The 24165-nt window shown below is 48.5% G+C and overlaps 1 protein-coding gene across 3 annotated transcripts in view; it reads right to left on the bottom strand.

Moving 5' to 3' along the window:
• The window catches only part of CDH1 (cadherin 1), a 103685-nt gene that overhangs the window by 56608 nt on the left and 22912 nt on the right, over positions 1-24165 (bottom strand). The window contains exons 1-2 of one of the 3 annotated variants that reach the window (XM_059044813.2): positions 21295-21566; positions 20279-20393 (exon numbers count right to left, since the gene is read on the bottom strand). The exons of 1 other annotated variant lie outside the window; for it this stretch is intronic. In XM_059044813.2, the coding sequence (XP_058900796.1) occupies positions 20279-20393; positions 21295-21342 (163 nt within the window). In that variant the 5' untranslated portion in view covers positions 21343-21566. Of the gene's footprint in view, positions 1-20278; positions 20394-21294; positions 21567-24165 lie in introns of those variants that run through there. One more of the 3 variants, XM_067019805.1, reaches the window with a different exon arrangement.

Raw genomic sequence — 24165 nt, 5'->3', positions numbered from 1 at the left:
GAGAATGCCCGACACTCTATATTGTTCATCTTGTTTAATCTCCCCAGTAACTCTGTGAAGTAGGAACTATTAATCCCGTTTTGCAGAGCCTCAGTCTGCTCATCCACAAAATGGGAATAATTATAATAGCGTTGGTATGAAAACTAATTGAACTCAGATACATAATACCAAGTGCGTATCAATAACTGAAGGGTTCTTGATAATGCCCTTTAAGTATGTGACGCTTACATTGAGGAAGATTAGCTGAAAAAAAGGCATAAGATATATGGAGAAACCAGATCCAATTACAATAGGGAACTTTCCCATGACAGTAAAATAAATCTTTAAAAATTGTTAAATATCTGAAAGTCAGGACATGTCCCGAAATACTTATAAAAAAAGGAAAGAAAAGGAGATGGAATCTCCTGTTTAATAGCAAGCAAAGACAACTCAATAGTCTTCAGGTTCATGATTAATTGCCCTCTCTACAATTTCAGGAGCGCATTTAGTTTCAAATATCTGAAATGCGTGACATAGTCACTGAATCTGTTATCAAACTCCACATGATTAATCATAAACCACACTCACCCACACCCCCAAAAATAGAAAAGCAACCTCACTCCCTGTCCACAGCAAGGAAAGTCCCTAAAATTCCTTTTTGGCCCAACCTAAACCTGAAACTGCAGGTGCCGTATTTCCGTGTTGGATCTGTTTTCTGCTCCACTTGAGTTTCACACTGGCTTCGCCAGGACAGCAGCAGGGCTTGGCGAGGCATTTTAATATTGGGCTGGGCGACTCATAAATTAGGGAACTGTGTTTGCAGACTCTAAGTGACACCTCGGTCCAAAACCAAGTAAGTTAATTTGTCAAATCATCCACCAGCTTGAACTATCCAGGGTGCCCTGCCTGCTCTGGCAGCCTGGATCGCTGAGATCATGGATACGGCAGATGCTCAGTGACTATCCGAATGGAAGAATGAATAATGGGTGGATGGCTGGATGGATAAAGGATAGGGAGGGAGGGAGGGAGGGAGGACGAGCCCCTCGGCCATCCAAGCTCTCCTCTCCAAATACACTGGAATTCTTCCTCCACCAGGTTTTGCTGTTTGTCAGACATCTTGCATATTTTGCTCATATTTGCTTCTCCAAGAACACACGAGGAGTTTGCAGCCCTCGACGTTAATTTCCCGTCACTCCTGCCTCAGTGGACCTGGAACGGATTCCCACTTCAGACTGACTCTTCTGCACCGAGACAAGACAGAGAAATCCTTCCTCCTCTTTGGGGGAAACCTGAATGGCTCAAAATATGATGAAAACTGTTGACTCGGAGCCAAAAAATGCTCACACACACCCTCACCTTGTCTATATAGCTTTGGGTGGGTTTAGGAGCGCATTATGTGCTCCTCACCACCACCACCAAGAATCATTTGGGGAGTGCGTTTCAGGGGAAAAATCCCCCATTGTCCCCTTAGACTTCTTCATTTCTGGAGGGAAGGACCCGCAAAGTCTGTTCTTTTAAGTCTTGTGGGTGAGCCTGACTCTAGCCCATGTCTGAAGTGCAATCCTGTGACCCCCAGTTCAAGCAGAGTAGGGCTTATTTTAAAATTCAGAGTCCTGGATCCCACCCAGATTTATAAATTGGAATCTCTGAGGGGGTGAGACCCAGCAGTCTGCATTTTTAATTAGTTCCGCAGGTGGTTTTGAAGCTCGTTAAAAGACTGAGAACAGTTTCCCAGAAAGACAGTTGACACCTAGGGCTGAAAGCCTGTAAACAATTGCTAATTAACTCATCAGCATTTCAAATGGCAGAGCCAGGGGTACCACATTCCAAGGAGTGGGGAAGGGGAGAGGGTGACACACCCCTGAATGTTTACACCCCCCTCCTAGGTCCTACAACCCTCTTGCAGTTCCCTCTCCCCTCCTCCGTGTTTTCCTCACCCTCCCAGCCATTCCCTCAACTGCCCAGGCACCCTAGGTAATGCTATCATTCCCTCTCTAAACCCCAACCTCTCAGCTGTGCAATGGAAATGGGCCTGGGAGTCAAAAGGTTGTGGCCACAGCAGGATTACAGGTGCAAGCCCACTCCCAAGACTCCTCTCCCTCCCACCCTGCTTACTCTGCCTTTTCCCCCAGGGGTGTACCAACCACCTTCTAACATTCTATTCTGTTTGTTGTCCGTCCCCCCCCACCCCACCCCGTCCCCCCTTCTAGAATTCTGCACAGAGGGTGGGGATTTTCACCTGTAGTCTCAGCTTCCCAAGGTCCAGTCTGAATGCCCGGCACAGGGCAGGCTCAAGAGGCAGGAAAGTTAAGTTTGGGGCTCAAGTGGCTGGCTGATGCTAAGCCCTCAAAAAAGCAGCAGCTATCACCCTAACTTCCCTTCAAGTAAAAAGCAGGAATTGAACACTTTAAATTAAGCTGCTTTTTTACAATTGATTTATCTTTAGGAAGCAAATAGCCAGGGTGGGAAGGGGAGGATGAAACTTCTAAAGCTCCCATTATGGTTTAAAAGGATGACCAGAGGGACAGCCATCTAAGCTCAGCTGAAAGTGGGGTTTTTGGGTTTGTTTTTCAGAAGAGGAAGAGCAAAATCCGATGGAAAAAATAAGAGATCTAGGAATCTGGCTTCCTCGTCCCCATTATAATGCACTACACCCCAAAGTCTCCAACAGATAGATAGGTAACCCCCATCCCCACGGACCCTGCAGCCCCATTCACCACAGCAAAGAGTCCCGTGAACAACTACTCATTGAGTGTCAACTACCTTCTAGGTTGCCATGCTGAGGACACTTCACAGGGCATCCAGCCTGGTGGGAAGAAAGGAGAACTCAGGGAATCCCGACCTGAGAAGGTATTGGGAGGAAGGGGGAATGTTCTGACCCAAGTCTTGGGAGCGGAAGATCAGGGAAGGCTTCTTGGAGGAAGCATCCACTGAGCTGGGCTTGAGAGAGGAGTCAGTCATGCAGGGAGCACAGGAAAGTGTCCTGGTGGAGGTGGGAGAGAGCCTAGCTACTCTAGGGAGGGACTGACAGCACCATTAGAGATGCGAATCCGTGGTCACGCTGGCCCAAGTTGATGAGAAGCCCGGGAGCCCCAGGCCTCTGGGCTCAGCTACAGAGCCTGAGCAGTCAGAGGGCAGGGTCCAAGCTATTAACCACCAGCCTAATCCTCCCCATGGAAGGAGCCCCCCCTCAAACTACCCACTGAGTATTCCACTGCCCAGAATGGGGGTGGGAGGAGGTGTGTGGTGAAGAGACAGAACTGGAAGAACGTGTGGGGTGGGTGTGGACTGAAGGGAAGAGACAAGGTCCTCCGAACCCACCACCTGCCCCTACCCGTCCCCCTCCCATCGCCCCTGCCCCGGATCCCTGGAACTCTTGCACACGGGCCTCCTGGCTCTCCCACTCTGCCTCAGGCCTCTGCCTGCTGCCCCCTGGGTCTGGAACACCCTCACCCGCATACATCCTTATCCTTCACTTTGCTTGGATCTTTGCTCAAATGTCCTCTTCAGTGAGGCCCTCCCAGGCCACCCCACCGCTTCCCAGCAACTCCTCACTCAGAGTCGTTTTAAATATTTGTTGCCACCCAACACCCTAAATGTTTCACATATTTATGTTTCTTGCCTGTTCCCATCAACACACTAGAATACAAACTCCACATGGAAAGAGATCCGTATGTGTCTGGTTCCCTGCTGCATCCTCAGTCCTGCAACGGTGCTTGGTACATAATAGCTATCATTATTTATTCAATGAACAAACGAATGGCAAAGAACAGGTGGTGCCATTTGCTGAGATGGGAAGCAAGGCTGGGGACGGAGTAGTGGATTTTAGATAAGCATCTGGGGTGGCTGAGGGACAGCCAGGTGGTGCAGCCCCAAGTCTGAAGCACCAGGCCGGACCACGCTGGCCCAAGGGCCACACGGATGGGACGGCTCATTTCCGGTTCTCCACGGCCACTCCAGATGGCCCCAGCAGGGCCTGGGACTGACTCTGTCCAGTGGCCCCAGGGCAGACAGAGGGAGGAGAACCTGCTGCTCCTGTTCCCCGGGTTCTCCCAGCTTGCCTGGGTCTCTGCCCTCAGGGGCCCAGCAGCCAGCGAGCCGCAGACACATTATACAGTCCTTCTATGGCCTCAGAAGGCCAGGCCGGAAGAGCCACGGTGCTGGTGGTGGGAGGGGGTTTCCTCGTAGCCCCCGCACTCTCCTGGTAGCCTCCAGGGCAGGAAGCTCAGTTTCACCTCAGCTACCTGCGTCACCCTTCAAACATCCCTTCTGTCCTATTTCTGGCCCCCAGAATCGGCACGGGAGGTCCCTCCCCACCCACCTCGGCTTCTGGCATATCATCCCCGCCCAACGCCCCAGACCCCCCAGACCCAGCTCCCCGGCTGCCCCTGCAGAAGCTCGCCAGCTGCTCCAGCCCACACAGGTCTTCCCCAACCTGGGTTCTGAATGCGCCCATTGTCTGATGACTTGGCATCGCAGCGTTTTGATGCTCCTCCCCTCATTTCCAAACCCCTCACCCCTCGCCTGTCTCCAAGCCCCTCGGGACAGGAGAAACCTCGTGACTTGACACAGAGGACACAGTAGGCACTCAAACACTGTACTGAGGGAACTTGGCCGGCTTCTGTGCTAGTAGAAACACCTTTCTGAGGTTAGAGGGAATGAGGGGGGAAAAGTTCCATGGACTAACGTGCAAAATTTTCCAGTGCATATTGTAAAGGAGAGGCGGGAGGTGGTTATGTACTACACTGCCATTTGTGGAAAACTCCAGTTTTTCAAAAACCCACAAATATGGGCACACATGTTCTGTAAACGCTTAGAAAAATGTCTGGGAGGATGCATGCCAAATCGCTAATCTCGGCCACCTGAGAAGGGGAGGGTGTTTGAACTTTCACTTACAGATCATTATTCAGGTTTTCCTTGAATGATTTGTTTAAGCTTTGTAACAGAGAATTTCAAACGTATCTCAAAGTAGAGAAAATAGTATGATGAGCCCCACGTACCAACAACATGACGCACGGTGGTCTTATTACATTTACACCCCCATCCCAGACCCCTTATCTTTCTATCTGTAAATAATATGTCCCTGTGTATCTCCATCGGATCAAGACTCCTCCCTCCTTAAAAAAAAAAAAAAAAAAAAAAAAAACCAATCCATTACTACCATCATGACATTTCTTAAAAACAAAATACTTTCCCTCACATCCAGCTTGGTAGGGAGGTCAAGCAAGCTCTGGCATTCCTGCAAGTTAACTGGGTTACCCTCTGCCCCGTGCCCCTGCCCCAGCCCAAAAGTGAAAAGGAAGAAACTTTCCGTGGCAGTTTAGAAAAGAAAAAAATGACAGTAATTAAAAAGAACCTACATTAGGTGGCCTAAAAAATTAACCAACTATTGATGATTATAATAATATAGATGGATTTCAAAATAATTACGATGATGGAAATAAGCCAGATGCAGATGAATACATACTATCAATATATTTTTCTATTTATATGAAAATCCAGAAAATGCAAACACATCTATATTGACAGAAAGCAGACCAGCGATTGCCTAGGGAAAGCACAGGTGGGAAGGGTTGGGAGGGAAGGATTACAACATGACACAAAGAAACCTTTTGAGGTGATGGATAAGTTCACTATCTTAATTGTGGTTATGGTTCCACATCTGCGTACCTACGTGAAACTTTGTTAAGTGTGTGCAGTTTATTTGCAGTTATACCTCAATAAAACTGTTTTTAAACTGAAAAAAAAAAAAAAAAACCTACGAAGCTCTGAAATGGTTGCTTGCGAACGTTAGTCCAGCTGTGTGACTATGGCCCAGTCACTTAACCTTGCTGAACTGGCCAATTCACGTATAAACTAACAAACTAGATGACTCTTAAAGCCTCTTCTAATTCTGCCCCCAAAGAATGGATTTCTTTTTCAAAGAATGGATTTTTATGAATGAATCCAACTCTAGCTGTTCTTTTTCATCTAAGAAAACAAACAAAAGGTGATGAAGCATGGATTTTTTAAAACATGAATTTTTAAAAACATATTCTTTCGCTGTGAGTTTAGTGCTAAGCAATTCTAACTCTTCCTCTAGGGGGAGGGCCTAGGAGGGTTTACAGAGACCTTGGAATTCCCTGCATGGAACAGGGCTGCAGCAGCAAGGGGCTGAGGTGGAGCAGACGAGATGCTCCCCGTGTGACCACAGGTGCTTCTGGTGTCAGAATCAGGAAAGGGCTGTCAATCTCCAGAAATGCACTCCCTGTCCTTCAAACCAACCTCAGAAGTCTTACCCTAGTCCCTCCTGCTGCAATTTCTGCCCCGTTTCCTTTTACTCCATTCTCCATGGGACCATGTGGAGGAGACCCTTTGCAAGTATTTAAAAGCAGATTAATCGCTTCTCAGCTTTCTCAAAGGCCAACTCCCAGCCCAGGGAGGCTTAAGGATGCTGGCGCATGGGGAAAGAACAGAATTACTGAACTATTGATGGGCACAGGCAGGAGGCTGGGCAAGGACCCCTGCAAGAGTAAACACATCAGTTTTGGTGAGAGAAGGTGCCTGTGATTTGATACCAACGCTGACCCTATTTCATGCATCATCAGGAAACCCTGAAAACCAAGTGCACCTCTCCAATGTCCAGGACTGGATGTGGGAGGAATCTGTCCTCTGCCATCGGTAACAATCCCAGAGGCCAGAGATCTCCAAGTCACAGGCCCTCCTGCTTACACCATCTAAAATGCTCTTGACGTTGCTTGTAACAGTGAAAAAATAGAAACATCCAGTATCCATCAATAGGGGACTGACTATACAGTAGAACACTCACTATACAGCAGTTATGAGCAAAAACTCCAAGATATATCAAGCCAAGAAAATAAGTGCAGAACAGTGTGTTAAAAAGGGGGTGGGGTAGGGAGCAATAAGAATCTACACATACCTAACTCAGAAATATGGGGAAAAAATTATGAAATAACAACGGGTTATGAAAGGGATCTGAGAGCAGCTGGAGTTCACAGAAACGCACCAGCCAGGTACAGGTACACTGGTGGTGGCCTAAGTGTTGGGGTCAGCAGAACAGGGTTCAAATCCCTGCCTGCCATTTCCTAGCTTTGAGGCCTTGGGCAGGTCACTAACTCTCTCCGAGCCTCAGTTTCCCCCTCTGTACACTGAAGGTAATACTAGAATCAAGTTCATAGAACAGTTGAGCCAAATAGGTGTGACTATCGATCAGTGCAGTCACTTGGTGATGGCCTGCCTGCCTGGACAGCACTTGACCTGTGGACAAACAATTTGCATTTGAAGCAAAGTGAAAAGGGGATGTAGCCCTTCTAATCCTTAGTTCTCTCTGGCTCCTTCTATTCTTTAGCATTTACACATTTTTTTTTACCCCCTTGACACAAGTCTAAAGCAGAAACGTCTAATAATAAAAACTCAATACTTAAAGAGTGTTTGCTGTGTGCCAGGCACTGAAAGCACTTTATGTTCGTTAACTCATTGAATTTTCATCACAACCCTGTGAAGTAGGAGCGACAATTTCATCCCCTCTTTACAAGTGAGGGGACTGAGGCACAGAAAGGTTAAGTAACTCAAGGCAAGAGTTGAGTCAGGATTTGAACCCAGGCGAACCTGTTTCTCATACTACCCTCCCCAATTCATTTTCACTCTCGGAGGCTTAGGGAGGCTGATTCCTTCATTTCACAGGTTAAAAGAGAAATAAATGCTGAAGATTAAAGCCACAACCTTGACATCAAATCTCTGTTCAAACTAGGAGTAAAACCTCACACCTGGTAAGTGATGTACAGTTTCCTAGGCTGAACAGCCTTCCCAGGTATTTAATTCCCAAAGTCTTAAGTACTCCCACGGCTCAGGCAAGAGGATTAGCAGAGAAAAAAAAAAACAAAAAAGAGAGAGAGAGAAAGAAAGAGAAATCATAACTAAAAATTCCAAAGTCCAAAGAAAAATCAGCACAATTTACATGGAAGTTTCAAAATCAAAGACTCTGACGAGCTCTGAAACACCCATCTGCAAGTCATAGATGAGCATTTCTTTATAAATGCAGACTTGAAAAGGCAAAAGGTACAGGAAGTACACCCACAAATTCTCATTTCTCCAGAGAGTTTAGTCATGATTACTAGCCCAGGAGGTGGGGTGGGAATGAAACCAACCACATGACCCTAACCAAGCAGCTGTTGAACCCAGTCATTCCTGCAAGACCATGGGCTTCTTGTTAAGACTGCAACGATCTAGGGCCAGTATCTCCCAGGATTTGAGTAAGAGCAGGCACCTGAAGTACCTGTGACCATGAGAGGGTGATGTCACGGAGTCGATTCAACCTCTGATACTGATAACCTCACCAGCATGGCAGTGATTCAGGGCCCCGCCCCACCTGTCAATAGGACCCAGGGTATTGTCCCAAGCTGACTCAAGTGATGACGTTCTCTATGGAAAAGCCACAACTTCTCCACAAACAAGTCGGTCAAATCATTCCCTTTCAAAGACTCCCACACAACTGTGATGAAGAATTTGTGGGGGAAGAAGTTTGCTGTCTGAAAATCCGCATACGGAAACCAGGCTTCATTCTAACTAGCAGGTCCTGGGACACTGGTATACATGTAACCCCTCGGCCCTGCCGCCCCAAAAACATTCTGCCAGAGAAGTCTCATCCCTCTCCCATGAGGAAGTTAAGAAAACTAGACGTAAAGCCATACTCCTCTTGGGCAACACGCCAAGAGGAGGGGTAGCTTGGAAAGAACACTGGGTCCTGGTTTGAATACAATACCCTTTAAAGGAGATGTGGTAACAATTAGCTCTCAGGATTATTCTAGAAAAAAGCCTGCCCAGAGTATTGTCTTTAAATGGCACCAAGGGACTTCCTTGGTGGTCCAGTGGTTAAGAATCCGTCTGCCAACGCAGGGGACACAGGTTCAATCCCTGGTGTGGGAAGATCCCACATGCCGCGGAGCAACTAAGCCCATGTGCCACAACTACTGAGCCCACACTCTAGAGCCCGCAAGCCACAACTACTGAGCCCACGTGCCACAACTACTGAGCCCGTACACCGCAACTACTGAAGCCAGCACACTCTAGGGCTCACACACCACAACTACTGAGCGCACGTGCTGCAACTACTGAAGCCCACGCGCCTGGAACCCGTGCTCTGCAACAAGAGAAGCCACAGCAATGAGGAGCCAGCACACAGCAACGAAGAGTAGCCCCCACTAGCTGCAACTAGAGAAACCTGCGCGCAGCTATGAAGACCCAGCACAGCCATAAATTAATTAATTAATTATTTTTTTTTTAATGGCACCAATGTGGACTTAAAGAATATGGGAAGTCCGGCTCTCTCAAGAAACAGCCCAGGGCTTCCCTGGTGGTGCAGTGGTTGAGAGTCCGCCTGCCGATGCAGGGGACACGGGTTCATGCCCCGGTCCGGGAAGATCCCACATGCCGTGGAGCGGCTGGGCCCGTGAGCCATGGCCGCTGAGCCTGTGCGTCCGGAGCCTGTGCTCCACAACAGTGAGAGGCCACAACAGTGAGAGGCCTGCGTACCAAAAAAAAAAAAAAGAAACAGCCCAATCCTAATTACCAATCGAGCATCTCACTTCTTCAGGTCTTTACACAAATGTCATTCTTCTTAGTGACAACCTCTCCCCAATCCCTCCTGCCCCCAAATCCCTCCACCCCAACACACACAATTCTTATCACCCTTCCTGCAGTATTTTCTTTCCCTTCCATAGATCACCATCCAATTGCCTCCTCCTGTCTCCTCCAATTAGAAGGGAAGGAAGTCCAAGAGGACAGGGATTTTTGTCTTTAGTCCCGTTACATTCCCAACACCTAGCGCAGTGCTAGGCAGGTGCCCAACAAATTTATTCCTTGAACGGACAAACAAATGCCTCCCTCGTCCCAAGGGACTTCTCTCCCCGAGACATTCAGAGCAGGAACTATCCATTGCCTTCACCTGGCTGCTCACAGACTATCTGGTTAGTTGGCTTTTCTTGCGGTAAAGAGCACAGACTTTGGAGTCCAATAGCCACGGACCACGTGGCCAGGCTCTCCCACTTCCTGTGCTAGTGAACTGCACTCTCACACAGCCGCTCAGGGTCTGTCAATTCTCAGTGGTTTTGTGAGGTGTTAAGGAAGAGAGACAGCCTCTGGGAAGAGTTCTGGACACATAGTACGTACTAGTACTATCTGTACAATGTTGCTTATGATAAGAAGAAAGGATGAAACAATTTATCTAGTATGTCTCAAACATTGCATGGGACATACTGATACTAAAAAATCAGTCATCGTTTACCTGAAATTCAAATGTAACTGGGCATCCTGTATTCTTTTTTTTTCCGTTTGCAGATAGTGGCCACTTTAATTTGAGCAATGATTGATACAAACCATTTGAAGGCAAATAAAGCATCCTGTATTTTTGATGTTCAATCTGGCAACTCTGACCATTAGGCATTATATTGCTAAAGGCGAAGTGATGCATCTTACATAAAGATTTATAAGATACTACCCTATAATACTCTCTCAGTGAATATTTATTGATCAGATTAATTTCAGAGCTGTGAGATTTTTGTCTTGGCCATGAGATGATTGAGTTAGCCGTACATTATTGTCGTCGAGTTTTCTGCATCTTTTTACAAGCTCCCTTCAGGTTCCTGTGCATTGCCAAAAACTGGAAGAATGGAAACTGGGTCTTGAACAATTAATGGGCCTGAAGGATGCTGCCGATACCCAGGAGAAAGGTGTTGGGTGTATCTGGAAGCCTTGCTCAAGGAAGGTGTCACCAGACAATAGGAAACCAAACAGATGGCCCTGGCGGCTCAGATCTCTGTTTAGATTTTGATCTGGTGCTTCCTTACACCAAGAAGTGTGGGGCAGAAATGGCTCATCTGACCTTTACACTCTAGACTGCAAGCTGTTTTGTGACAAGACAATGAGGTAAGGTTACACCAGCAGTGTGCAGGGCTCAGAGAAACTGGGAAGTGCCAAGTGGAGACACATGCCGTGAGAACATCCCTGTCTCCTTGTGTCCTTTCTGTGGCTGGTACTGAGAAAGTTCCCTCTTTTCTTTAAAACAGAAAGCACAACATCACCTGAAAGTAGTATGTTATATGTCAATTAGATCTCATTTTACTTTTTGGAAAAAGGCACAGTGGAATAACTTCTAAAAGCAAAAGATATGTATGGACCTATATATACACTCTGAAACCTCATTCCTTCATTCAGCAAATAGTTACTGACACCTGCTATGGGCCAGGAACAGTTCCTGGTGCAATATAGCCCGTGAACTCAACAAGACAAAAGCCCCTGGCCTCCTAGAGTTTTTTTGTTGTTTGTTTTTTTGTTTTTAAGATTTATTTATTTATTTGGCTGTGTTGGGTCTTAGTTACGGCACGTGGGATATTAGTTGCAGCATGAGGGATCTAGCTCCCTGACCAGGGATCAATCCTGGGCCCCCTGCAATGGGAGCATGGAGTTTAACCACTGGACCACCAGGGAAGTCCCCCTCTTGGAGCTTTTGTTCTAGTGGGAGGAGAAAGACAATAGACAGGTGAAATACATGTTAGATGGTGAAAAGAGCTACAGAGGAAAACAAAGCAAAGAAGGGGGAAAGGGTTACTGCCTCAAGTAGGGGGTTCAAGAAAGACCTCATTGAGAGGGTGACACTTGAGCAGGGATATAAAGACATAAAGGAGTGAGCCATGCAGGTAGCAGGGGGAAACTATTATTGACAGAGGTAAAAGCCAGTGCAAAGGCCCTGAGGTAGAAATGTGCCTGATGTGTTCTAAGTACAGTCAGGACAAGAGGTAAGGGGTGGAGGTGGGCGTGGAAGCAGATCATGGAAGGCTTGTAAGTCATAGAAAAGACTGGCTTTCGTTCTGTGTGAAATGGGAAACCACTGGCGGATTTTGTGTAGGAGTGATGCTTTCTAACTTAAATTTTAAAAACCATCACTGACTGCTGAGTGGAGAAAAGACTGTTGGCAGAGGGGCAGAGGAAGCAAGAAGACCAGAAAGGAGGCTGTTTCAACATCGAGGTGAAGACACTCAAAAACGTCTTTTGGGAAAACTTTCCAAGTGCCAAACCACACAAACAGGCGTTCTTCTTAGCCTTCAACTTGCCCAGGTATCATAAATCTGAAAGGCTTTTGGATTGTTACAAGCTCTTCTAATTACAAAGCCCACTAATTATTATCTAGACCTTGGCCAGTTATCCCACGGGGTCCTGTGCTGGTCACCATTTATGATTTTCCTCATGGGAACAGGTTCAACTCTTCAGGCAGACACCAGAAGTTTCCAGCAGTAACACCTGAGCTCACAGGGATCTGGGCACGCTCCCTCTATTCCCAGTGTGGACAGATCCACAGCCAGACCTCTGCCTGGTGCCCACACCTTGAGTTGGTCCCACTTGGAACATGAGTTTGTTTAGGACAGGTTCCCTACCAACCCACCTTGAATGCCAGTATAATTGTATATTCAGAGACTCAGAAAGTCGAAAAGAAGAAAGTAAAAGAAGTGCAGTTCACCTAGCATTTTTAGGAAGTGAAAGTCAAAAGGGACAGAGGCTGAAAATGACTCAGAGGCGAAAGACAAAAGAGGTCCTTCAGAGGCAAAAAAAAAAAAAAAAAAGCCTGAATTCTAGCAACACAGTTAAAAGTAGCAAGATGCAAAAGGTGTAAAGACCTCTTTTCCAAAGGGCAGGAGGAACTTGCCTTAGAAAGGTGAATTAGTTTCACTGGAGATGCAGTTTGGCAACAAGGCAGTCAAGGGCATGGGAAAGGGCACGGGTTTTAGAAGACAGAAGTCCAGCTCTGCCACTACCTGGCTGGATGACCTCAGACAAGTTGTCCAACTTCTGAGTCTGTAGGAGATAATGACAGTTCCCGTCTTGGGCCACCGTGAGGCTTAACCAAGCTGTCAGGCCTGTGAGGACCCACTTTTGCAGGCCCCACTCCTGACATTGGTTAGAAACAAATATATGTATTTTTATTTGTTGGCTGCCTCCAAATATATACTCTCAGCATAGCCCTTCCATTATGTTCTCCTCAAGTGTGTGGGGTCCCTGTAAAACCTCTGCATCTACTGACACAAGACTAAGGAAGAAAGACCACTGTCCTATACAAATTCCTACTGAAACTGGTGCCTGCTGTTCTCCCAAGGTCCAGACCTGAAATTCGCAAATACCCTCATGATGATGCCACTTCTGGGTCCTTCAAACTTAACACTTTCCTAACCGAGAATAAATTTTCCTTCCCCAACTTGCTCTTCCTTTCTCCTCTATTCCCAGCAAAGGACGTCCTCTCATTCACCAAGATCCAGAGGGTAAAACTGAGCACTCCTCGCATCCTCTGAATATTTTCCCACCCCAGTGACATTCTCCAGTCTACTGGAATAAGCCACTGAGGGAGGGGGGGGTCTCAGAGAATTTCTGGAATCTCCCTGAGGGCCCCCAGCACTGGGCGCGCAGCAGGGAGAGGTTTGCGCACTGGCTGCTTCTCTGGGCAGCCCCCATCTCCACCCCGTCTGCTCTAATTTGCGCCCGCAGAGCTCTCCTTCACCGGGCACGGCAGATCGTCCAGCCTTACCCTTCCCCGATCAAGGGTGCCCTTGGATCCTTGGCCTCAGGATGGGCACCTAGATGCCCACACCCTGGCTGGCACTGGGTATTTATTCATCAAACATTCCTGATCTCGCCACTGGAGTTGTCCAGGGCGATGAATCAGGTGGCAGCAGACTCCTGGAGAGCTTTTAAAAATGCCATGTTAGGGCTTCCCTGGTGGCGCAGTGGTTGAGAATCCGCCTGCCGATGCAGGGGACACGGGTTCGTGCCCTGGTCCGGGAAGATCCCACATGCCGCGGAGCGACTGGGCCCGTGAGCCATGGCCGCTAGGCCTGCGTGTCCGGAGCCTGTGCTCCGCAACGGGAGAGGCCACAACAGTGAGAGGCCCGCATACCGCAAAAAAATAAAAAATAAAAAATAAAATGCCATGTTAGAACCCCACCTTCAGAGACTGCAGCTAAGTGAATTTTCAGAAGGTTTTTGAAGTGCTCCAAGTGATTTGATGCTTAGCCATGTGGGTAAACCACGGTCTCAGAGGCTGGGGCAGAGTGTTTTATGGCAATGGGGAAAAGACAGGCACCCTTAAGCCGTGTGTATTATGAAATATGTTTAAAAACCAAGCAAAAGCTGCCAGGTTCAAGGTCACCCTGATTTCCTGCACCACCACCCCCACCCGGACCCAGTTGTACCTTGCCCACTCCTCCCACCCCAATTCTGAACAATATTCATGAGCAGGGGGCTTCCCTGGTGGCGCAGTGGTTGAGCATCCGCCTGCCGATGCAGGGGACACGGGTTCGTGCCCTGGTCCTGGAGGATCCCACATGCCGCAGAGCCATGGCCGGGGAGCCTGTGCGTCGGGAGCCTGTGCTCCGCAGCGGGTGAGGCCACAACAGAGAGAGGCCCGCGTACCACAAAAAAAAGAAAAAAGAAAAAAGAAAAAAAAAATATTCATGGGCAGGTCCACAGACAACCCCACTCCAGCCCTTCCCAAGCACACTGCACAGTGGCAAACAAGAAAACACCGCGGCATTTCCTTTCCTAGCAAAGGGCACTTCGGTCTAGTCACTGTTTGCTGTTTGCAGAGCAGTGTTTGCTTTAACACAGAAACAGGGAGAGTGAGGAAACTGGTTTGGCTGGTTTGCCCGGTGAGAGAGAGCACAGGGAAACGTTTGAACCGAAGGTAAAACAAGGGAGAGTCTCAAACAGAAGGCACCAAATACTCCATCCAGGGGCTTTAATATGTAATATTCATTGGGCACTTAATACACGCTGTGCCATGGGTACTACTATGCCCATTTTACAGAAGGGGAATCTAAGGTTTAGAAAGTCCTTGGCCAATGTCCCTCGGCTGGCAAGGGGCATTACCTGGATTTCAATCTAGGCAGTCTGACTCAAGAACCTTCTAAATGTTCTTGGGCCTTGGGAGGTGGGGGAGTGGAGGACTGAGGTAGATACAGGAAGGAAAGGGAAGAGGAAAAATGCAGAAAGAGGGGGCTTAAAACGCTCCCAACAGTAACAAGCAAAAACTGAAGTATATAAAAAGAAAACTTACAATAGTAAGAGAGAAAAGGTGAGGGGAGAGGGAGAGGAGAGTGAGGGGAGAGGGAGGGGATAGAGAGAGAGAGACACCACAATTTTTTTTAAATGGACCAAAGACAAAAAAACACTTTAAAATGTCTAACTGCCCTTCCACTTCCAGAATCGGGTTTGAGGTCTCCCCTCTCTGCCCTCCGTGGCTTTCAGAGGGAAGCACTAAGGACACTGTATCCCTGGGACACACTTAATCACTATAGTCTGGCTTCAAGAGCCACTGGCTGGGCATGCAGCCTTCACAAGCATCTTATAAAGTTCTAACACACACAGCTCTCCCTGACAATTACAATCAACGTTGAGCGCTGGCCCGAGGCCACAGGAAAAAAATAAGCCAAGGTATGAGGTAGTAAATATTCATTCATTCATTGATTTGTTGAAAATAATATCAGTGCCTACTCTGTCCCTAAGAAATATGAGCCACCATTTAATGACTCTTTTCTGTCTCCTTAACATCCTTCTCACTCACTGTATGTTCAGCCCACATCCGCTTTATCCATTACTGTAATCCCAGGGTCCAGCCCAGTGCTGACACTCAATAGGCGCTCACGTGTGTTGACAAGAGAATCCAAACGAATCAACAAATATGCATATTTAATCCTCACAACAAACCTCTAAGTATTCCTGCCCACCCCAACTCCCAATTTTACAGCTGGGAAACAGGCTCACAGAAGCAAAGTGATTTACCCAAAGTCACACAGCTAGGAGCTGAAATTCAAACCTGGTCTTTCAAGCTCATGGAACTATCCTGACCAGCCCTAGCCCATTCCCTTCCTTGAAAGCCTACAGCCCTGAAAGAAGATGGGGGTTGAGGCAAAGTGGAAAACCAGAAAGTCTGGATTGTGATGGGTGTCTCTTAGGGATTTTCGGGTTTGGGCGGCTTCTGGGAGATGTGAGAGCTGACTGCTTCAGCATCTGGCTTATCTGGGGCTGCGCTTGGAAGGCTTAGAAGGAGCATTTGGGAGGAAAAGTCTCACCCAATAAAAAGCCCCAGAAAGCAAACAGGGATTTCCATAAACACCTGGCAGAGGGGACAGGCAGGGCTAGAGGCCCTGCACAGAAGCAGCAGGTGCCAGGCTTCCTTAGATGGTCTTGCAGGGCTCAGGACTTCTCTGCCACTCCTTGTGAGACACAAAGGCAAGGGCAGGAGAATGACTCATTAGTCTCCTTCCCCAGGGAGATTTGCACCAACCCTTGACACAGATGTGAGTAACAGGGAAGTGATGTTTAGGAGTTGGAGGGGTGAGGGAGTGAAGACCCTATGACGTAAGGTGACCCCAAAGCAGGCTTCTGTATTTGTTCTTTAAAGCCTAGTTTAGGGACTTCCCTTGGTGGCACAGTTGTTGAGAATCCACCTGCCAATGCAGGGGACACAGGTTCAATCGATGGGGAAGATCCCACATGCCGAGGAGCAACTAAGCCCGTGCACCACAACTACTGAGCCTGCGCTCTAGAGCCCGCAAGCCACAACGACTGAGCCTGTGTGCCACAACTATTGAAGCCCGCATGCCTAGAGCCCATGCTCTGCAACAAGAGAAGCCACCGCAATGAGAAGCCCGCGCACTGCTACGAAGAGTAGCCCCCACTCGCTGCAACTAGAGAAAGCCCGTGCGCAGCAACGAAGACCCAGCGCAGCCAAGGAAAAAAAAACCAAAACTTAAAAAGCAAAACAATGCTTTAAAGAGAAGCCACCCCAGTGAGAAGTCCCCGCACCGCAAGGAAGAGCAGCCGCCAGAGCAGCCCCCACTCACAACTAGAGAAAGCCTGCATGCAGCAATGAAGACCCAACACAGCCATAAATAGATAGATAGATAAATAAATAAATAAATAAAGCCTAGTTTAATTAGGGGGCCTGCATACTGTTTCCATCACCTTTCAGCACATCTTTTAGAAGGAGGAGGAAATGGATGTATTTAATCCTTACAGCTAGATGCCTGTGAGCAAGGTCAATCCATCAAGCAATCAGAGCTCAAACCCAAAATATAAGCCCTGTTTGCCCAAGGTCAGGTGGAGGAGGAAGCAAAGCAAGGAAACCACGGGTTTGAAAGCCTGCCTGCTTTTTTTCCCACCCCTCAATCAACTGAAAGCTGAGTGCACAAGTATTATCCTGAGATGGGAAACTGTCTAAGGGCCTGGGTTTTTCAAACCAGTTTGTGCTTAAAAAAAAAAAAAGGAAAATAATCAGAAACTCTAAAGAACCAGTTTACAGTTGTGGTTTTGGTGTCGTTGGTTTGTTTGTACACCCTCCATTCTAAAACGTAGAGAGAAATCAAAGGAATAAATACAAAGCTGAGTGAGACTGTGAGGTTCGCCATCTCACAGGGCACAGAAATGACCCCAGAAAACCACCCCAAGATCCCCTAAGTTTAATCAAAACCCTATTTGTGACACTCTTCAGTCACCTGTGGACATAACGCAATAGGCTCCTTGTTCTCAGGCTCCCATGCAGCAAATTCCCCACAGGGCCAATGTTCAAACCTGGTGCTAATGTTGCACGCCTCCATCTTCCTGGACTGTCCAAAGAGAATGAGGTCACCTCCCTAAATCCTGGCTGCCTTTTTAAATCATAAAGCCGGTTCCCTGAGATCGCATGTGTGATTTTACCAGAAGGGCACTTTCATCTGATTCCACATTGGAGTGGTAGGAGACCCCATGGTCCAAAAATGCCAAAAAAATTAAATGTCAAGAAATCTGTTGATAGGGGCTGGGTATGTGGACATAAAGGGAACTGGACAAGCAGCTTCCAGAGGATACTTCTCCCACCAACACTACCAGCTATAGGCCCCCTTCCACTTCCACCAGGTCTGGCCCACCTCCATCACCACCAGCCCCCCTCGGGATCCCGCCCTATCAACACCTCTGCTCTCCAGGGTACATAGGGAGGACAATGCCTATTTCATGATGGACACAAATTCCCCAAATACCCTCTTTCTTTTTTTTTTTTTGAGATTATTGAGAAGCATAAAGAATGGGAGAAAGACCAGCTGTGGCTCCCTGAGCAGATCAAGAAATTGCCTTATGCTTCAGTCTCCTCATCTCAAAATAGAAATAACAATGGTACCCACCGTCACAAGGTTCAATGAGGTAAAATATGTGAAGCACTTGTCCCAGAGTCTGGTTCAAAAGCGAATAGGTGGGGCCATCAATAATAATATTTATGTTATTATTAACATGTAATAATATTATTACTGGTCAGATACAAAAGCTTGGTGGTGGTGGGAATAAAAACTAGACTAACCCACCCTTGGTGCTACCAGATGTCTTGGTGAAGGAAAACAAAGTGACCAACACGTGTGTTGCAACACCTCATACACGGACGCACACACCATTTCTAACCCTTGCCCCAGATTCAAGGTTCAGTCAACTTTGCCTCCTCTCAGAAGCCAGTCTTCACTGCCCACTGATACCCATCAGAACAACCCAGGGCACCCACACTCTGCCAGCTACGTGCCCATGTCCCACAATGCTCTCTAAGCAGGTCCTGGGACATTTCTTAGCAACCTGCTGGAGTGTGAAATACCAGCGGCAGGGATGAAGTATCCCTATATCTCCTCAGTCACTCCTGGGGGCCCAGCACAGGGCCGGGCAGAACATCAAGCAGACACTGGCCGAGTAATGGTGGACCCACGCAAAACCAGGCAGACAACACTTCCTTTCTGATCCAATAGAAAGCTCCACACAACACAGACGTGACTCAGAAAAGCAAATATGTTTAATCAATCAAGCTGCAGTTTCTCTGTTTAAAAAAAAAGTCTCCTACTGTTGGAACAACTTTCAAAGTTCAAAAAAAATTTCAGACAACAGCATGATTGCTGTAGATTTTTCACATGGCCAAAGACTGGAAGAATAAACAGTAAACTGCCTTATTAGGGGAATTGTGGGTGATTTCTCATTTCAAAAAGTGTTTCTTTTATTGTTATGATACTTGCCCTATCAACTAAATCAAGAGGGAGGAGAAAGTCCTTTGGTAGGAAATAAGCACCTGGGAATCAGTGAAACCAGAAGAGAAACCAACATTCCCTTGCTCTCACTCCTGGGCAACAGTGAAGTGAAACAAAGCAAACTCTAGAATCCTGATTATCACAGTGATAAGACCCAGAGGCACACTGTGTCCGTTTTCATTCCCTGAGTCAGAGCTACCAGGTTTTTGAAACACCACACACACACACACACACACACACACAAACCATTATTCCTTGGGGGAATGGTACCTCTATCAAAATGTTTTCAGCTCTATGAGCAAAAGCCACAGTCTGGTGACTAACAGAGGACTCCTCAGTCATCCCAGAGATGTTGCAGAATGGGGCCTAGGAGTCAGATCCTAGCTCAGATTCTTGCTCTGCTGAACCTGGGGCAAGTGGGTTCCACCCTCCTGAGCCTCGCATTTGCTCATCTGTAGGGGAATTACCACCCACCCCCACCCTCTTCCCACACATCAGGTTTTTGCAGCCTGAAATGATAGACTGTCTCAAAGTGGTCAGGATGGGCTTCCCTGGTGGTGCACTGGCTAAGAATCCACCTGCCAATGCAGGGGACACCGGTTCGAGCCCTGTTCCGGGAAGATCCCAAAGGCCGCGGAGCAACTAAGCCAGTGCACTACAGCTACTGAGCCTGCGCGCTAGAGCCCATGAGCCACAACTGCTGAGCCCACGTGCCACAACTACTGAAGCCAGCGCGCCTAGAGCCCGTGCTCTGCAACAAGAGAAGCCACGACAATGAAAAGCCCGCGCGCCGCAACAAAGAGTAGCCCCCGCTCGCCGCAACTAGAGAAGAGTCCTTGTGTAGCAATGAAGACCCAACACGGCCAAAATTTGTTTAAGTAAAAAAATTAAAAAATCAGTAGCCCTGAAAAAAGTGTGTATATATATATATATATATATATATATATATATATAAAGTGGTCAGGACAATATGAGACACTGAAGGCCTCTAATAAGTGCCCCCCATAACTAAGTCAACCATACAAGATAGCCCCCTCAACCCCAATTTTTCTATCATGGCAAAAGTTTAGATCCCTGCATCTGTGTAAATTACAAAGGGGTGTCACCTGAGCCAGGGAAGAAGTGGCTCGCCCAGTCCAGCCCAGGGGCGTGGGAGCGCAATTTCTCCGACCCTTCCCACTCCCACCCCACCCCGCTCAGGGACGACTGCGGCGCACCCTCACCTCTGCCCAGGACTCGGCCTCTCTCTAAGTGAAGCCGGGGCACGGTGAACGTGTAGCTCTCGGCGCCAAAGCCGGGATTGCAGGGCTCCGGCTCCTGGCAGAGCCACGATGAGACCTGGGGTAGGAGAAAGATATGGAACCTGGGTGACTTGAGAGGGTACCCTCCCGCCCACACCGAAACCAACAGTGCCTCCCCTCCTTCGCTCCCGGCGCCAGGACTGTGGGAGTGACCCACCCCCATGCCTATCCCCATGCCCCCGGGCAGGCAGCCACGCCAAACTCTTTCATTCAGAAACCTGTGGCCGCCAAGCCCCCAGGACTTCCCAGGAGAGGGGGCTGCTGGGTCACCTTCTCCAGACCTAGCAACCCTTTCCTTCCAGTCTCCTTTTTAATTTCATTGGAGGCATCTTTACGCTTCCAAATTCCACTTTCCCTATACCAGGAGAACTCCCACTCTTAAGCTCAGTTCCTCAGACCGAGGGGCGTTCCAACCCCTTTTGACCCTACTTTCTTGTCCCGGGGACGCCCCCATACCTATTTACCACCCTTTCTTTACAGGGCAGGTGCCTTCTTTATCTATTGGTTCCCCTTTCCTTACCTCAGAGGTCGTTCCCACTACTCCCGGCTCCCGCCGGACTTGCACCAGGGCTCCCCTATCCCATACCCCAACGCCCACCCTACTCCATGCCCTCCGCTGCCCGCCCTTAGCCCACCCGAGTCTCCGGAGTCCGCAGTGAGGCGCGCCCCCCCCACCTCGGGCATTTGCGGGAGGCAGTGGGCAAAGCCGCTCTCGCCCTTCACCCTCACCCGCTCCCACTCCCTTCTCCGTGGAATCCAGTGCGCGGCGCAGTTTCCAGGCCATTCAGGCCCTTTGTACCCAAACTTTCTTGGAAGAAGAGGGACTGGGGATGACAGGAGAGAGGAAGGGACGACGAAAGAGAGGAAGGGGCTGGGGGCCGGGGTGCGATTGGTGGGTCCGGAAGGCGTCTCCTGCAAAGTCAGGGGACCCAACGTACCTGCAGCAGCAGCAGGAGCGCAGAGAGGCTGCGGCACGGAGGGCCCATGGCGGGCCGGGCGGGGGTCGAGTACGGTCCGGCCGAGCTGGGCCGGGCTCGAGTCTGGCAGAACTTCCGCGAACTCACAGGTGCTTTCGGGTTCCGGACGCCACTGAGCTGGGCAGTGCCGCGGGAGCCAGGTGAGCCTCGACGGCCCCGCCTCCGGCACCGCTGATTGGCTGAGGATGCACCTGCCCGGCCGCAGCCAATGAGCGGCGCGGCAAGGCCTCGGGCTTCCTCCGCTGGCTTGGGCGGACGCTCCGCCCCCGATCCCGCCCCCCAGCCTCATGCCGACCCGGTGACCGGATTGTAGAGACAGAGCAGGGCGTAGGGCTCCATGATTCCTATTACCATCAGGTTTGAATACCAGCCTCGCGGTGGCTCACTAACACCTGGGGCCAGAAAGGATTTTACTCTTTAACTACTTCTGTCTTTTTAACTTCAGGTCTCCATCGGTTCGTGAATCTGCAAATCAATTCACTGGGCGGAACCCCGCCCCCCCTCTCCCGCCCTTCAAAGCTTCAGTTTCTCCACCTTCCAAATGGGAATAATAATCACCGGGCCTCCCTGTGTTGTTGTGAAGTCATACAATTAATAAGACCAATGTTTGCTGCACCACAAAAGCTTGATACAGAGGTGAGAGATAATAATAGTTAACAATAGGTGCTGGGCATTAAAAGTTACTGTGCCGAGCTCTGTGCTAAGCATGACATTAACCATCCCATTTAATCTCATCTCAAAACAACACAAGAGCTGTGTTATTATTCCCATTTGATAGACAGACAACTGAGGCATAAAGAATTTGAAGCCAGTAGGAAGTGACAGAGGACTGGAACCCACCTCCCTCTGATTCCAGAGCCCCTATTCTATTAACTTCACCTCATGTGGCCCCACAAAATTGCCAGCTGGAGCTGCGGTTTTCAATCTGTCCTTTAACATTGACTGGAAGAGATCCATTAGAGATCACCCAAACCTTTCATTTGCAAATAACTCCTTCAATGTCCCATGCAATGGACACCATCTTTCCCTTTAACCCTTGAATCATTATCAGAACTACAGTGCGTGTAAAAAGAAATGGTAATTATGTGATATGATGGGGGTGTTAGCTATGAGTTAGGTATGTGTTAGCTAAGTGTTAGTTACTATGGTAGTAATCATTTTGCAATATATGTAAGTGTATCAAATCAACATTTTGTACACCTTAAACTTACATAAAGTTATATGTCAATTATATCGCAATAAAGCTGGAAAAATACAATAACAAACAAACAAACAAACAAAAGCACTACAGTGTGTGGAGTCAGCCACTCAGTAGCTGTGTGACTTTGGGCAAGTCAGTATTTTCATCTGTATAAATGGGTCCTTAGGAGCTAATATAAGAAAATCACTAAGCAGAGTGCTTGTTGCCTGGTAGCAACTGCTCAGTAAGTGTTGGGTGCAGAGGTTGTTCTTTGGAAGGGACCACCCCCTTTCCCCCTTACTCATGGGGAAGACCATGTTTACAATATTTCACCCAGAGCTAAAAGTGAATCTGAGCCCATTGAGGCTACTTTCTCAACCCCAGAGGACAGGCACTGTCTTGAACCCAGACATTGTTTCAGGTCAATCCAGCCACCCCCTGCAACCTGTCCCCTCAGTTTTAATGGGTTTCCCCAACCTGTCCCCTCCATTTTAATGGGTTTCTGAGCACATGCCCAGGCCATTTGGATTTCTGCATCTTGGCTCTCTCTCTCTGCCTCAACCCACCAGGAGACTTTGAGGAAAAAGGCTCCAGTATTTCCTTTCCCACTGAGGCTCCTGCAGGACAGTGCATTAAGCAAGAAAATGGAAATACAGAAAGAGGCGTTTCTCCTATGGGGCAGCTTGTCCGTTTATTTTTTTCCCCTCAGTTATGTAAAAATTCATGTTTTATACCATCACTCGGCCCAGGGAGACTTTAGGGCTTTGCTTTCCTCCTCCCAGCAAGCCCTGGCCTTGTCACTCCATGGCGGCTCTCATCGACTCCTCCATTACACTCTGATAATTCAATAAAAATCATCTTAGAAAACAGGGGCAGTGAGGACAGGTCGGGCATGAGCCCGCTTCAGGCTTCTCAGCAAGCCCTTCTCCAAGCTCCAGGGAGCGGGCCAGGAAGGGCTGCCTGCCCTCAGAGGTCCAGGGTGAGCCAGGGTGAACAGAGGATGCACAGGGGTTTCCTGTGGAGACAGGGCATCGTGTGGCCCTCAGTGAACTGCCTCAATTTCCTCTTCCATCAAAAAAGGATACCTCGGGATTTCCCTGGTTGCGCAGTGGTTAAGAATCCGCCTGCCAATGCAAGGGACACGGGTTCGAGCCCTGGTCCGGGAAGATCCCACATGCCACGGAACAACTAAGCCCGTGTGCCACAACTCCTGAGCCTGAGTGACACAACTACTGAAGCTGGTGCACCTAGAGCCCGTGCTCCGCAACAAGAGAAGCCACCGCAATGAGAAGCCCACGCACCGCAACGAAGAGGGGCCCCCGCTCGCCGCAACTACAGAAAGCCCGCGCACAGTAACGAAGACCCAACGCAGCCAAAAATAAATAATAAATAATTTTTTTTAAAAAAAAAGGATAGCTCATTGTGAGGATCAAATGAGCAGGTGAAGGCGAGCCTCTGCTGCCTGATCTCAGGCTGATGGAGGGTTAAAATTCCTGCTCTGCCACTATCTGGGTAGCGTGTCCAGTCTCAGTTTCCTCATCCATAAAATGAGGATGTTGGCAGCACTTAATTCACAAGGTTCATATAAGCACGCTCAGTGAAGTTAGCTATTAGCACTCTAGGCTCAATACATTCCCCTTCCAGTTCCAGGC

The sequence above is a fragment of the Kogia breviceps genome, chromosome 18 (genome assembly GCF_026419965.1).
Source record: "Kogia breviceps isolate mKogBre1 chromosome 18, mKogBre1 haplotype 1, whole genome shotgun sequence".
Taxonomy (NCBI): Eukaryota; Metazoa; Chordata; class Mammalia; order Artiodactyla; family Physeteridae; genus Kogia; species Kogia breviceps.
The sequence above is the reverse complement of the archived record's forward strand: the minus strand, read 5'-3'. Positions and strand labels throughout refer to the sequence as shown.